This window comes from Hibiscus syriacus, unplaced genomic scaffold, assembly GCF_006381635.1.
Source record: "Hibiscus syriacus cultivar Baekdansim isolate YM2019G1 unplaced genomic scaffold, ASM638163v2 tig00110577_pilon, whole genome shotgun sequence".
NCBI lineage: Eukaryota > Viridiplantae > Streptophyta > Magnoliopsida > Malvales > Malvaceae > Hibiscus > Hibiscus syriacus.
Window position 1 is genome coordinate 35,333 of NW_024062788.1, and position 13,415 is coordinate 48,747.

The window sequence follows — 13,415 nt, forward strand, 5'->3', positions numbered from 1 at the left end:
TTTTAGGATTATTCATTCTTATAATGCAGCATTCCAGATCGGTCTGAGAAGCAAACCAGACGAAAGCAAATGTGGAATCCTTGTACTTGGGTTTCCTAATCTTTTGGGGATGACAACTTGCGTCACCTTTCCATAATGATTGAAAACCACTCTCAAAGCGCCTCTTGATACCCTCTTGCTATGGTTGTCAACGAAAGTCGTCCACCCAACACCATGCTTTTCACTCTGCTCTCTTCGCTCCATCGTACAATGTTTCGGACCTCTATAGATTGAATTGATAAAAAAAAAGCATGGTGATAAAAAACAAAACATTTAAGAAATATGATACTATGAAAATTGGTCATATTCGGTGAGTTGAGATCAAGTGGAAGGGTATAATCGTTTTAATTCTCGCAATTTCCTTTGGTGACAATTAGCTTCCAAATCTAACTTGCTTATAAAGGTACAACCAATATGATGACCAAAATCATATGTAATTTTATTGATTAGGACATCAATAATCAATATGTTGAATCAAAATAGAGTAAAAACTCTAATTGATTGAGAAGAAGAAAAACTCTTTAGAATAATCTCACAAAATTGCAAAAGGGAAGAACTCTTAAGAAAGCTTTCAAATGCTTATAATTAAGCTTTGATTGTTGGATGATAAAACTCAAATACAAGCAGGGTATATAGGTTACAAGAAACAATCTAAACCACTCATTAAAATAAGCACTAAATAATTTAAACCATTGAAATTAAAACATGAGAAAAATACTAAATTTTCACCTAACTAAATTGATGTAAACAATGACATCAAAACTAAATTGATGTAAGCAATGAATCATCAAAATTTAGGTGTGAACTTTTAGGCTAATATTGAATTTTCAACACTCCCCCTCAATGTTAGCCTCCATTCTTTGAATCACGCAATGCTGACGATGGAAATGTTCAAACTTTCCAACAATCAAGCTTTTTGTAAACAAGTCAGCAATTTGCTCATCTGTCTTGATTTTCCTCATCTCAATCTCTTCTTGCAAAACTTTTTCCCTAAAAAAGTGGTAATGTACTTCCACATGTTTAGTTCTTGCATGAAAGACAGGATTCTCCACCAGCCGAATTGTCGATTGGTTGTCACAATACAACGAAATTGCATAATCTACTGGTTGATGTAGATTATTCATCAATTGTATCAACCATGTACTCTCTTGGCTGTCATTGCTGCTGCTGCCGATACTCAGTGGTTGACAATGATACCGTTGGTTGTCTTTTGCTACACCAAGAAATTGTTCCGGAGCCAAGCTTAAACACATATCCAGTTGTTGATCTCCTGGTGTCATGATCTCCTGTATAATCAGCATCACAATAACCAACTAACTTGCAGTCTTCACCTTTCTTGTACAAAAGACCATAGTCAATTGTATTCTTCACATGTCTCAGTATTCGTCGAACTGCTTCCAAATGAGGCTTCTTTGGATTTTGCATTAACCGATCATCACACCAACTGCATAAGAAATGTCAGGTCGGGTCAAGGTTAAGTAGATCAGACTACCTACCAATTGTCGATACATTGTTGCATCTTCCAAATCTTTTCCTTCATGTGCACACATTTTGATATTTGGTTTCATTGGCGTTGAAGTTGACTTGCATTCGAGCATTCCAAACCTCTTCAACAAATTTTTAGCATATTTCTGTTGACATAGAAATATTCCTTCGTGTGTGCGATCAACCTCTAGACCAAGGAAGTGCTTAAGTTGTCCAAGTTCCTTCATCTGGAAACGAACTGATAAATTCTCCTTCGTTTGAAGAATTTCTGCCTCATCATCACCGATTATGATTAAGTCATCCACGTACACTAGCACGATAGCTAGCTTACCTTTATTGGCTTTGACAAACAAGCTAGAATCTGCAGGTGTTATTGATAACCACTTTTCGTTAGAAATTCAGCAATCTTACCATATCACGCTAGGAGTTTGTTCAATCCGTAGAGTGCTTTCGCAGCTTACACATATTCAGGATGATCTTGACTCTGAAAACCCATTGGTTGGGTCATGTAGATCTCTCGATCTAGTTCTCCATGAAGAAAAGCATTTTTCACATCCATCTGCCACAAGTTCCAGTCTTTGTTGGCTGCAAGTGCAAGTAAGACTCGTACGGTTGTAAGTTTCGCCACTGGACTAAATGTTTCATCATAGTCTAGTCATACTGTTGAGAGAAACCACGAGCTACCAATCGCGCTTTGTACCTCTCGATTGACCCATCTGGACGGCGCTTTATCTTGTAAACCCATTTGCAAGATATGGGTTTCAATCTTTATCTTTGGTACAATCTCAAGTTTGATTTTGTTGAAGTGCATCGATCTCTTTTATAGCTGTCATCCACTCAGAACTCTTCGATGCTTCTTCGAACGTCTCAGGCTCCGTTGCTTCTTCAATTATGGCTGCATTGGCATATTTGGGATTTGACCTTCGTATTCTTGTTGACCTTCGGAGTTGAGATTGTGGAATTGATTCTTCTGTTTCACTAGGCCCACCTTCTTCGTTTGGTTGTTGATACACGCCAGTTTGCCAAGGATTCTGAGTCACTCTTTGTTCGACATCATCGCCATTTGGATCTTCTGATTCATCTGAACTTGTTTGGAGTTGAACAGCATGCTCCCCCATCTTTTGTTGTAGCTTGTCTCCAAATTCTCTCGAATCTGGCAACACCTCCTTCTCTGAGGACCACCAAGAAGATGCTTAATCAAATACCACATTTTGTGACGTGTAGCATCTTCCACTAATTGGATCACAACATTTCCACCCCTTTCTCTGGCTGTCATATCCCACAAAGATACCTCTAACAACTTTCTTATCAAATTTGCTCCGTAAATGATCAAGAACAAACACATAACATACACAACCAAATACTCGAAAGTAGCTAACTGTAGGTTTTATGTTCCATAGTTTCTCAAAGGGTGAAACAAATCCTAACCTTGGTTGAGGAAGTCTGTTGATCACAAAGGCTGCAGTCCTCATTGCTTCAGCCCAAAACCTTCCAGGTACATTCTTTGCATGTAGCATACTTCGACAAATTTCTGCAAGATGCCGGTTTTTTCTTTCCGCTACACCATTCTGTTGTGGCGTGTTGGCACAAGTGTACCGATGACGTATTCGACATTCCCTTAGGTATTGAGAGAACTCGTTTGATCTATATTCTCATCCGTTGTCTATGCGCAAGCAACATATCTTCTTTCCCACTTATCCTTCAGCTGAGTCTCTGAACTCTTTAAAGTTTGAGAAAGTATCAGATTTTTCTTTCATAAAGAAAACCCACACATACCTGGAGAAGTCATCAATGAATGTTACCATGTACCGCATACGCTAATGATTGTTGCTTAACCGATCCGAACACATCAGAGTGAACCAACTTCGACATTCCCTTAGGTATGAGAGAACTCGTTTGATCTATATTCTCATCCGTTGTCTATGCGCAAGCAACATATCTTCTTTCCACTTATCCTTCAGCTGAGTCTGAACTCTTTAAAGTTTGAGAAAGTATCAGATTTTCTTTCATAAGAAAACCCACACAACCTGGAGAAGTCATCATGAATGTTACCATGTACCGCATACCGTAATGATTGTTGCTTAACCGATCCGAACACATCAGAGTGAACCAACTCCAACGGTTCTTTGCTTTAAATTTGACTCGTCATATGGTAATTGGTGTGCTTTACCATACTGGCATCCCGCACAGACCGTGTCTGTTTCACGTCTAGTTGAGGAAGCCCTTAAGCATCGACTTTTCACCATCACACTTAGCTTGGAATAGCTAACGTGACCTAACCGCATGTGCCATAGATCTGATGTCTCATTTTCTTGTCCTGTCTACATATGCAGACTCTGCTGACATCACGTAAATTGATTCCAAACGTCGTCCCTCCATTGTTGGTGTTTCTGAGATTTTGACGTCACGATAGAACTTCACGTCTTGGAGACCAAATAAGACATAATGGCCTGATGATGTTAGTTGAGCCACAGATAGCAAATTTTCTTCATTCTAGGACATGGTAAACATCTTGGAGTTGCCCTGGTTAGTATTATATCGAGGCGTAACTATTGTCTTACCGATGTGAGTTATCGATAACCTTGAGTTGTCAGCTGTCACCACCACACCTCCATTATACTCAGACAGGTTTTGCAACTTCTGTTTGTCACCCTCATATGATTTGAGCAGCCAGAATCTACGATCAATCATTCTTGTAGTCAATCCATTCTGGTGTTGTTACCGTGAGAGCTAATTCTTCTTCCTCCGTAGCAAATAACACTTCAGCATCCCAACCATGTTCACTATTCTCCTTCGAACAAGAAGTAGCAGTATTACTTTCAACATGCTTTTTCTTGGTCCAATAGTCTTTTGCCATGTGACCCATCTTCCCGCAGTTATAACACTTGCCATCGAACTTTCTACTATTACCGCGATTCTTGGATGCTCCCCCTGAATGAGAGCCTCCCTTTCCTTGGTAATTTTTCACCTTGTCACCATCCTTTTTAGATTCACTGCCAGTATACCGCTGAAAAGTGCCTCTGCTTTTACTGGTGTAGAGCGCTTCCTCTTCACCCTTCAGCGAGACTCCTCCCATTGCTTGGCCATGGCTCTTGACTGCAAGCAAATTTCGAACTCAACAAGCGATGGCTGTGTCGGCCATCCCTGTACAGCGGCAACAAACCCTCGATATTCGGGTCTCAAACCATGGACAATTATTCTTTTTATCATTGCTTCCCCAATAGCAGCTGTCGGATCTAATTCTGAAATTTCGCGACATATCGACTTCACCTTGTAAAAGTATTGGGCAACCGCCATGTCGCGTTGCGCCATTGATAGAAGTTCATTCTCGAGAAGTTGCAATTTTGTATCGTTCCTCTTCGAAAAGAGTGTAACAAAAGTGTCACATGCTTCCTTTGGTGTTTTAACATCCCGAATGTGCTCCAACATTTCTTCTTCAATTGTGGTCTTTAAAGAAAACATTGCTTTGCCTGCTTTAATTTTCCACTTTCGCAAGATTCCATTGGCATCTTCTGTCGCCGGTTGTGTAACTTCACCACCACCGACAACCTCCCAAAGGTCTTGACCTTGTAAGTATGACTCCATACATGTTGCCCACGTTTTGTAGTTTTTGTTGTTGAGCTTCTTGATCCCTCCAACTACTTGAAGATCACCCATCTTAACGGTAAGGTTTTGACTACACCGAACAAGCTTGAGTAACAAACGTGCAGAGTACTAAATTACTCTAAACACAAAGAAGCTCCACAAGGTTTGTAATAACCCCGACAATAACTCAAGAAATATTTTCTGATGTGGAAGATCAGTTAAAAACTGCAGCCACATAGCATACTCATAATTTCAAGAGACCTTAAAAACGTGGCTCTGATACCAATTGTTGAATCAAAATAGTAAAAACTCTAATTGATCGAGAAGAAGAAAAAACTTTTTAGAATAATCTCACAAAATTGCAAAAGGGAAGAACTCTTAAGAAAACTATCAAATGCTTATAATTAAGCTTTGATTGTTGGATGATAAAACTCAAATACAAGTAGGGTATTTATAGGTTACAAGAAACAATCTAAATCACTCATTAAAATAAGCACTAAATAATTTAAACTATTGAAATTAAAACATGAGAAAAATACTTAATTTTTACCTAACTAAATTGATGTAAGCAATGACATCAAAACTAAATTGATGTAAGCAATGACATCAAATTAATTTAAATGTAAATTTATTTAGGCTAATATTAAATTTTCAACACAATATAAAAGAACATGTGTACATCCTCAATGATTAACCGGCAACTCGCATTTTCAGTCGCTGAAAAGTTGTCACTTTTCTCGAAGATGAGCCTACCCACATGAAAGATGCAAACTAGGAACTCAATTTCTCATGCAAAAAGACATTTTCCAGTAGATTTTACATACCCCGTTTATAATTACTTTCAAGGGGCTTCTTTAGTAAAAATTATCAACATCAGAGACAGTGGAGGAAAGATAGGAGACTCGCCTAGTGTGAAAACAACCAATATAAATTTCGCCCTTCTTGCCTTTATCAATGCTAATGAAATTTTAAGTCCATAAGAAAGAAAAAAGTGATAAAGCCATGTGATCCAAAACTTGGTCTTTTTCAGGTTGCAAAGCCATCAACAAAGTCTAATGTTTCAGCACATCTTCACAATGAATTTCTAATGAACTTGTTTGATTCTCTTCCTCTTCAGATTCTCCAAGAAAATCCCCATACCTATTTTGAATCCACCTTTCTAATTTTTTCATTTCCCCATTCCCTTTTGTTTGTATAATTATTCATGCTAGCAGTCTGCTCATTTTTCAACACCGGAGAGCTTTCTTCTAATACCTCTAGGGATGAACGTTCAAATTGATTCGTATAAAATAAGTGGGGAACTTTGGCGGTGCGTCATGCATAATATATATGCAACATGTGATTGCATCGAGCAGTGGAATAATGAGCAAGGACTTGGTTGAATATGCATGTATAACTATCATTATACATCATATTTTCTTTCCATACATAGAATGAAATATAATAATTATAAAACAAGTATACTATGAAAGCATTGTTTCTGTTACAATTATTGGTTCATTGTTTAAGGGACTGTTACATGTTATTTTTTTCATACACTATTAAGAACTAAGGTGTTTTTGGTTCACAGAATGTAAGATTATCAGTGAGAATAAAAGATTACCAGTGAATAGGATTACTGGGAATGTTGTATTTTGTGTTTGGTTGGTTTAGCAAGAATGTAAGATTACCGTGTTTGGTTAAAGGAATAAAAGATTATTGGAATGTATATTTGACCAAATTGTCCTTATTATATATTTGTATAATATTACAAATTGTAAAATATTTATACATTTTCTTTAAAAAATTAAATTAATAATATTTATATATTTTTTTTACAAAATTAAAAATATAAAAAAGGTTTAATGAAAGGGTAAAAAAAATTTTAATCCCTGAACTTCATATAAAATTTTAATTATAGACTTTTTTTGTAAATCTAAAATAATTTAAGGATAAATTTGTAATTTAACCTTCGTATAATTTTTATTATTCAATGACAGAAGAATGATATTTTTGAAAAAAAAAATAAAAATTTAAGGGCATTTTAGTCCAAAACGCCGGTAATGTTACAATACCTAAGGGAATGGAGGTAATGACATTCCCGGTAATATACTCAAAAAAATCTACTATTGGTAATAAAATATTACCGGAAATGAGATTCCCGGCCAACCAAACATGGGAATGTGGGATTCATGGGAATCCCACAATCCTTGAACCAAACACTCCTGAAGGTATGACACTATTAAGAACTCGTACATCCAACCGCGATGAAGAGTTTTTAGAGAGCAGATCTTGTAGGGATTTAGGGCTGTTTACCGGGGGGGCTGGAACTGAAGTTTTGGCATACAAGAGCAACCACCTTGTCTACTGCAAAATTATTTCTAGCCATGAGGGCAACTTTTTTATTATTCGCTTCCCAAAATGCCATCTCTGCTGTGTTTGTTGGATCTATATGAATTACCTGTTACATAGAATGACAACCTTGTCGAGTTTAGATGTTATCGACAACAAGATAGAGATTAAGATGTTATTTATGTCTCGTGTTCTTACTGTTTTGTTCAGGTTATATAAGGCGTGAGCAGCTGCAAGTATGTTTTCGAACTCTTCAGAAAACTTATGGCCAACCAAGACAACTTGCTTCCTGGAAGGAACGGTCAGCATAACGGCTGCACAGCACATAAGTGGCACTGCCATTGCCATATCCTTCAATCTAGACTCAAAAACAGCCTGCAAAACATACACAGTTTCAAATCCTAGACACGATTCGAGGAAAGCGAGTTTGGTTCAAGGAAATCAAACTCCTATGAAGAGAAGGCAAACAAGAAGATGCTCCGCATTCTACCTGTAGTGATCAGATTTACAGCCAGAAACCATGGAGGCCAATCTCACAAGATTGATTGCAGAGACCGAATTTCCCGATGATTCTGCCCCATCATGGTCTTCCTTTACACGTAGAAGCACTGAAGGGTCTTCTCCTGGAGTGTTAAAATAGGCTCCACCTTCTCTATCGAGGAATAACTCATCCTGGACCACAAATTTGGGAAGTAAGATAGAAGAATTACTACGGAAAGAGATGGGAAACGGATCTTAACGGAAAAAGATAATAGATAACTCTTGCCTGCATGTCCTGGAGTTCAGTTGCCCAAATTAGCCAGTCTGTGCTACCACCAAACTCATAAAGATCCAGCAACCCTTAAATCAAGAATGCATAAATCGTCTAATAACCCAGGTGCTTTCGATGGGTCATTCTAAAGCTATGCTGAAGCCTGCGCCTTTTTTTCATTGTACAGATGTCTTCTAATAAAATGTGCCGCCTTTTCTGCAACTTCCATGTACTCGTAAACAGCAAAAAGATAAATCAAATAAGCTACCCAGCAAGAACAACAGCGTATAAATAGCAGGACAATACTGCGGCTGCCATCAACATGATTATCATTCAAGGAGTTTACAAATCGCTTAAGAATATAGTTAGATTATTAGGATCTTCAAGTCTCAAAGCTATCACTCAAGAGAACTCGACATAACTTGTTGGCTTGGCACGAGTCATGAAAACAGCTTCTAGAAACAGATGAACTCACTAATCACTAGGTGGTAATACAAATAGAATTTAAGGATAGTTAAAAACTGTTTAAAGTCATATTGCCCTAGAGAACTAGCTGAACTAGAATTAATACGGTTCTACTTTACTACTAGGCTAGCAGCGAAAGATCTTACATACAGTTGTACTGCAACCAAAGCCAGCCACACTAATTATACTCGCCTAAATAAATGGCAACATAGTTTCTCTAAACATTGTTTAAAAGCTAATATATACATCATGTGATTGGATTCTTCATTTGGCCAGGTTTTGAGAACTATAAATTGGTGGAATAAACAAGCATACATACTGATAGAGCCATCCTTTTCAATTAAACAAACTATGATAAATCAACCCATTTCCTAGAGAGGAGGAGGTTGAAGCCAACAACAGGGAAGTTGAAATTTGTGCCCTGCGCTTCAGCCTTGAGGATTTTAGATGCTCTTGCAAAAGATGAAATTGCAAGTCCATTCCAAGATACAATCACCTAGCAAGAACTTGAAGTAAGTGTTTACCATCAGTAAGAAAAAAGTAAGTCACCTACTATTAGTTCATCAGATATTTACCTTGTCATCCAAATGTGGCCTAGGTCTCTTTGCCCTTACGTCAAAAAGCTTCTTTTTGCATTCACCTAGAATATCCAGATACTCCTGGATTGGCATGCCAAGTTTTGATGCAGGTTCTGAAGAATCATTTATTTCAATGAGCACATTACTCCCCTCGAATTCATTGTGCGGGTCACTCATGCTAGAAAGACCACAGTTTCCCAAGGGCTTTACGTAGTAGTGTTCCTTAAAAAGGCTGGCATGCTCTCCAAGAATGCCATTGATCTTAAAAAAGAAGATTTAGCATATATTTCAGAAACTTATGATAAGAAAGGGAGGGCGTGATACTGATATTGAGTGGGTGCACCAATGATGCATATTCCCTGTTAATATGAATGACATTGCTACCTTTCTAGACGCAAGTCTCATAATTAATTCCTTCAGGTGGCCGTCTAATTATTCGGTTCCCTAATCTTTTATTTCATTTTAAAAACGTGGCTGCTCATAACACCTGGATAATACATTTTATTTATTCCCCCATGTCCTGGGTATTGAGTGCAATCGTGCATAAAAAAGGGAAGGAAAACATACCACTCACTAGTCATACAAACTCATTAAAAGTCTGACTAGTATGCGATGCATTAATTATATATAATTATATATTATTAATAAATTAAATATTAATATATTATTATAATATTTTAAAATTAAATTAACACCACTATTTATATAAATATATAAATTTGTATATTATCAATAAATTTAAAACACATCAAATTCGATCCAAAGTAATCCCATCTAAATGATCCATTTATCACCTCCGAGTGTAATGCAAGACCAAAGGAATGAAATCTGACATTGAAGAGGAAACTGTAGCAGTTAAGGTAATGTCATGGTGATTTGGCCGCAAAGGGATGTCCATAAATTTGAAGGCCTGGGCTTCTAGCCAAGGCATAAAAATAGGCTATATGCATGTATGTGTATATAATATGCAATTATGCAGAAATATAAAGTAATATTGTTAAGTGATGCTTAGAGTTGAATTAAGCAAGGTATTTTATTTAAGCAATCATCCCCTAAAAGCACTACAAACCCTACAATAATCCTGCAAATTAAACAATAAAAAAGAACCATGTCAAAAAGGCCACGCTCTCACTCACCACCTTTCACCGAAAAGTGGAAGCTCACTCGAACACGTTCTTGACTTTCGATTAAGCATAAATTATTATAAGTACTCATCAAAAGCATATAATATTATTTTCAAAATGTCATCATCAAATTCCCTTTAATCCTGCACGAGTTCATGTGACTTTTACCTCACTCCTGCCTTTGGGATCCCCAGGAGAATATGAAACCATTGAACTGACAAAGAGAGAAGCATTTGGGCTGCTAAAATGCTGTACTTAAAAAAACATCTTGGTGGGGGCTGAAATCTGGGATTTTTGTCTGGTTTTTTTGTGAGAGGAAAATGGTTGTTGTTACTATTGCTGAACTGAAGCCGAGTATGTCTGGAAAGAGGTCCTTTCGTCAAAATTCCAGCAGTATCAGGCATGCCACTGAATGGTAACTTCTTTTTTCTTGCTCTTTGCGACTCTAGATAGCTCTGTTTTCAGACCTATATAACTTAGATAATCATAGGTTGAGTTGTTCATTGAATGTGAGCCATCTTACAACTTAACTAACCCAGTGGGGGCGAATTTATGGGTTAAAGCATGGGAATTCAGGTTTATGACAGAAGGAACAATTTGCTATCTAAATTATTGGCTCTAACAAGCATGTAGAAATGAATTCATCTCTGCTTTTTCCTTTATCAGCTAGGTTTCTGTCACTATGCAGCTGAATTTAATATAGTTATCTATCTTGCAGGCCTATTTCTGACGTTTCAAGTGATATTATCGTCGAGGTTGGAGCATCAAGCTTTGCACTTCACAAGGTAATCGGTTTCGGCATCTTTTAGCAGCAAATGTTTAGTTACCACGGTGCCTATAAGTACACTCACAACATCATACAGATTCAAGACTGAAAATGGAACTATGAAGCATATAGGCCTAGAAACTGGTTGCACCATTATAATAGAATCTTTACTCATGCAATTGCAAATTTTCTTTTCAGTTCCCCCTCATTTCTTGGAGTGGAAGAATCTGGAAGGCGTTGATTGACGCAAAGGATGGGAGGATTTCACGCTTGAATCTTAATTCTATTCCAGGTGGAGCAGAGGCAATTTGAGCTAGCTGCCAAGTTCTGCTATGGGATAAATGTTGAGATTAGATGGTCAAATGTTGCAATGTTAAAATGTGCATCACATTTCCTGGAAATGACAGAAGAGGTTGCAGAGAAGAACCTGGAAGCTCGTACCTAAGCTTATCTGAAGGACACGGTATTCCCAAAGATATCGAGCTCGATATCTGTTCTTCACTGTTGCAAAAGTCTCTTACCTGTATCTGAGGAGATCAGCCTTGTTAACAGGCTTATCAATGCAATTGCCAATAACGCCTGCAGAGAGCAACTCACTTCTGGCTTAATGAAACTTGATCACAATTTTCGGTCGAAAGCTATGCCAAGCATGGCACTGGAAACGCCATCGGATTGGTGGGGAAAGTCTGGCGGTTCTCAATCTAGATTTCTTCCAACGAGTGTTATTAGCAGTGAAGTCAAAGGGTCTAAACCATGATATGATCGTCAAAATTTTGATAAATTATGCTCAGGATTCAGTTCAAGATTTGGTTGTCAGGGACCCTCACTTGGTAAAAGGAAGCCTGCTGGATTTCGAGCTGCAAAAGAAACAAAGGGCAATCGTCGAAGTCATTGTTAGCTTACTACCAACTCAGTCAAGGAAGAGTCTTGTTCCCACAGCATTTCTCTCTAGTTTGCTGAAAACTGCAATAGCCTCATCAGTATCCACTTCTTGCAAATCTGATTTAGAGAGGCGGATCGGTCTGCAACTTGACCAGGCGATTCTCGAAGACATCCTAATACCGGCCAATTCGCACGGAAACAATTATACGGCCGTGTATGATACAGAGTCGATCCTAAGGATCTTCTCCATCTTTTTAAACTTGGATGATGAGGAGGAGGAGGAGGATAATCTCTTGAAAGATGAATGTGACATGGCATATGATTTTGACACCCCAAGATCTCCCAAACAAAGTTCAATCCTCAAAGTATCCAAGTTATTTGACACTTATCTCGCAGAAGTCGCACTACACACAAACTTGTTGCCATCAAAATTCATAGCACTTGCAGAGTCGCTTCCGGACCATGCTCGTGTCGTTAGCGATGGATTATACAACGCAGTCGATATCTTCCTCAAAGTGAAGTTCTCACAATAAAGCTCTAATTAGCTCCATTTTCATAATTTCGTTTGCAGGCTCTTAGAATGGTGTTCTGCTTCCATTTACAGGTTCATCCAAACATAAAGGATTCCGAACGCTATAGACTATGCAAAACCATAGACTGTCAGAAACTATCTCAAGAAGCCTGTAGCCATGCAGCGCAGAACGAAAGGTTACCGGTGCAAATGGCTGTCCAAATGTTATATTTCGAACAAATCAGGCTTCGGAACGCAATGAGTGGAGGCGGCCATACTCAGTTCTTCTTCGGAGCTACGAATGGTAAGTTCCCTCAACGTTCGAGCAGCGGCGTAGGAAGCGGAGCCATCTCGCCGAGAGACAACTATGCATCGGTGAGGCGAGAGAACCGAGAGCTGAAACTCGAAGTCACTAGAATGAGAATGCGGCTAACCGACCTGGAAAAAGATCATGTGTCGATGAAACAAGAGTTTGTCAGACCCCATCCCGCTAACAAGCTACTCAAATCACTCACCAATAAGCTAAGAAAGCTTCATTCCTTGTTCAGGATCAACAATCTGAAGCCTGCTGGGAGTAAAGCGAATTCGGAATCTCGATTCTCATCCCGAAGGCGACGGCGTTACTCAGAATCATGACTATTGTAAAAGGTCCGAATAACTGAGAGTATACTGAAATTACGTGTAGTGTGAGATTTGAGTGACGGATTCTGGGGTTGATTTGTTCAGTGAAATCATTTCCATGACATTTTGAATAGAGTCTCCAGGGAATGTGAAGCACACACGGTAAAAAAAAAATTTGTCTTAAATGTTAGCAATTTGGCGAATGTGCGACTATGAGGATATGTATATGAGTGGAAAGTAGGCAGTCAACGTGTTAAGCTGATCAAAATGTTTCATC

General features: G+C 38.2%; 2 protein-coding genes and 2 pseudogenes across 2 annotated transcripts; 2 read left to right on the plus strand and 2 right to left on the minus strand.

Annotated features, from left to right (window-relative positions):
- Nucleotides 1-7,390: 7,390 nt before the first annotated feature.
- LOC120133166 lies at nucleotides 7,391-7,810 on the minus strand. Its single transcript, XM_039149816.1, has 2 exons — nucleotides 7,639-7,810; nucleotides 7,391-7,549 (listed from the first exon to the last, which is right to left on the minus strand). Exons 1-2 carry the CDS (start codon nucleotides 7,786-7,788, stop codon nucleotides 7,391-7,393), a joined length of 309 nt encoding a protein of 102 aa, XP_039005747.1. The 5' UTR covers nucleotides 7,789-7,810.
- Nucleotides 7,811-7,926: 116 nt separating this feature from the next.
- LOC120133193 lies at nucleotides 7,927-9,510 on the minus strand (annotated as a pseudogene).
- Nucleotides 9,511-10,678: 1,168 nt separating this feature from the next.
- LOC120133167 (BTB/POZ domain-containing protein At1g03010-like) lies at nucleotides 10,679-11,466 on the plus strand. The gene is made up of 3 exons (XM_039149817.1): nucleotides 10,679-10,773; nucleotides 11,077-11,143; nucleotides 11,323-11,466. The coding sequence occupies exons 1-3, from the start codon at nucleotides 10,679-10,681 to the stop codon at nucleotides 11,434-11,436; spliced, it is 276 nt and encodes a 91-aa protein (XP_039005748.1). The 3' UTR covers nucleotides 11,437-11,466.
- LOC120133165 lies at nucleotides 11,447-13,192 on the plus strand (annotated as a pseudogene).
- The last annotated feature ends 223 nt before the right edge of the window (nucleotides 13,193-13,415 follow it).

Coding starts and splice junctions, on each gene's coding strand:
- LOC120133167 (XM_039149817.1), top strand. CDS start 10,679: ATGGTTGTTGTTACTATTGCTGAACTGAAGCCGAGTATGTCTGGAAAG. Junction 10,774..11,076: donor ATCAGGCATGCCACTGAATG/GTAACTTCTTTT, acceptor TCTATCTTGCAG/GCCTATTTCTGACGTTTCAA. Junction 11,144..11,322: donor CAAGCTTTGCACTTCACAAG/GTAATCGGTTTC, acceptor TTTTCTTTTCAG/TTCCCCCTCATTTCTTGGAG.
- LOC120133166 (XM_039149816.1), bottom strand. CDS start 7,788: ATGGCAATGGCAGTGCCACTTATGTGCTGTGCAGCCGTTATGCTGACC. Junction 7,550..7,638: donor TATATAACCTGAACAAAACA/GTAAGAACACGA, acceptor TCTATGTAACAG/GTAATTCATATAGATCCAAC.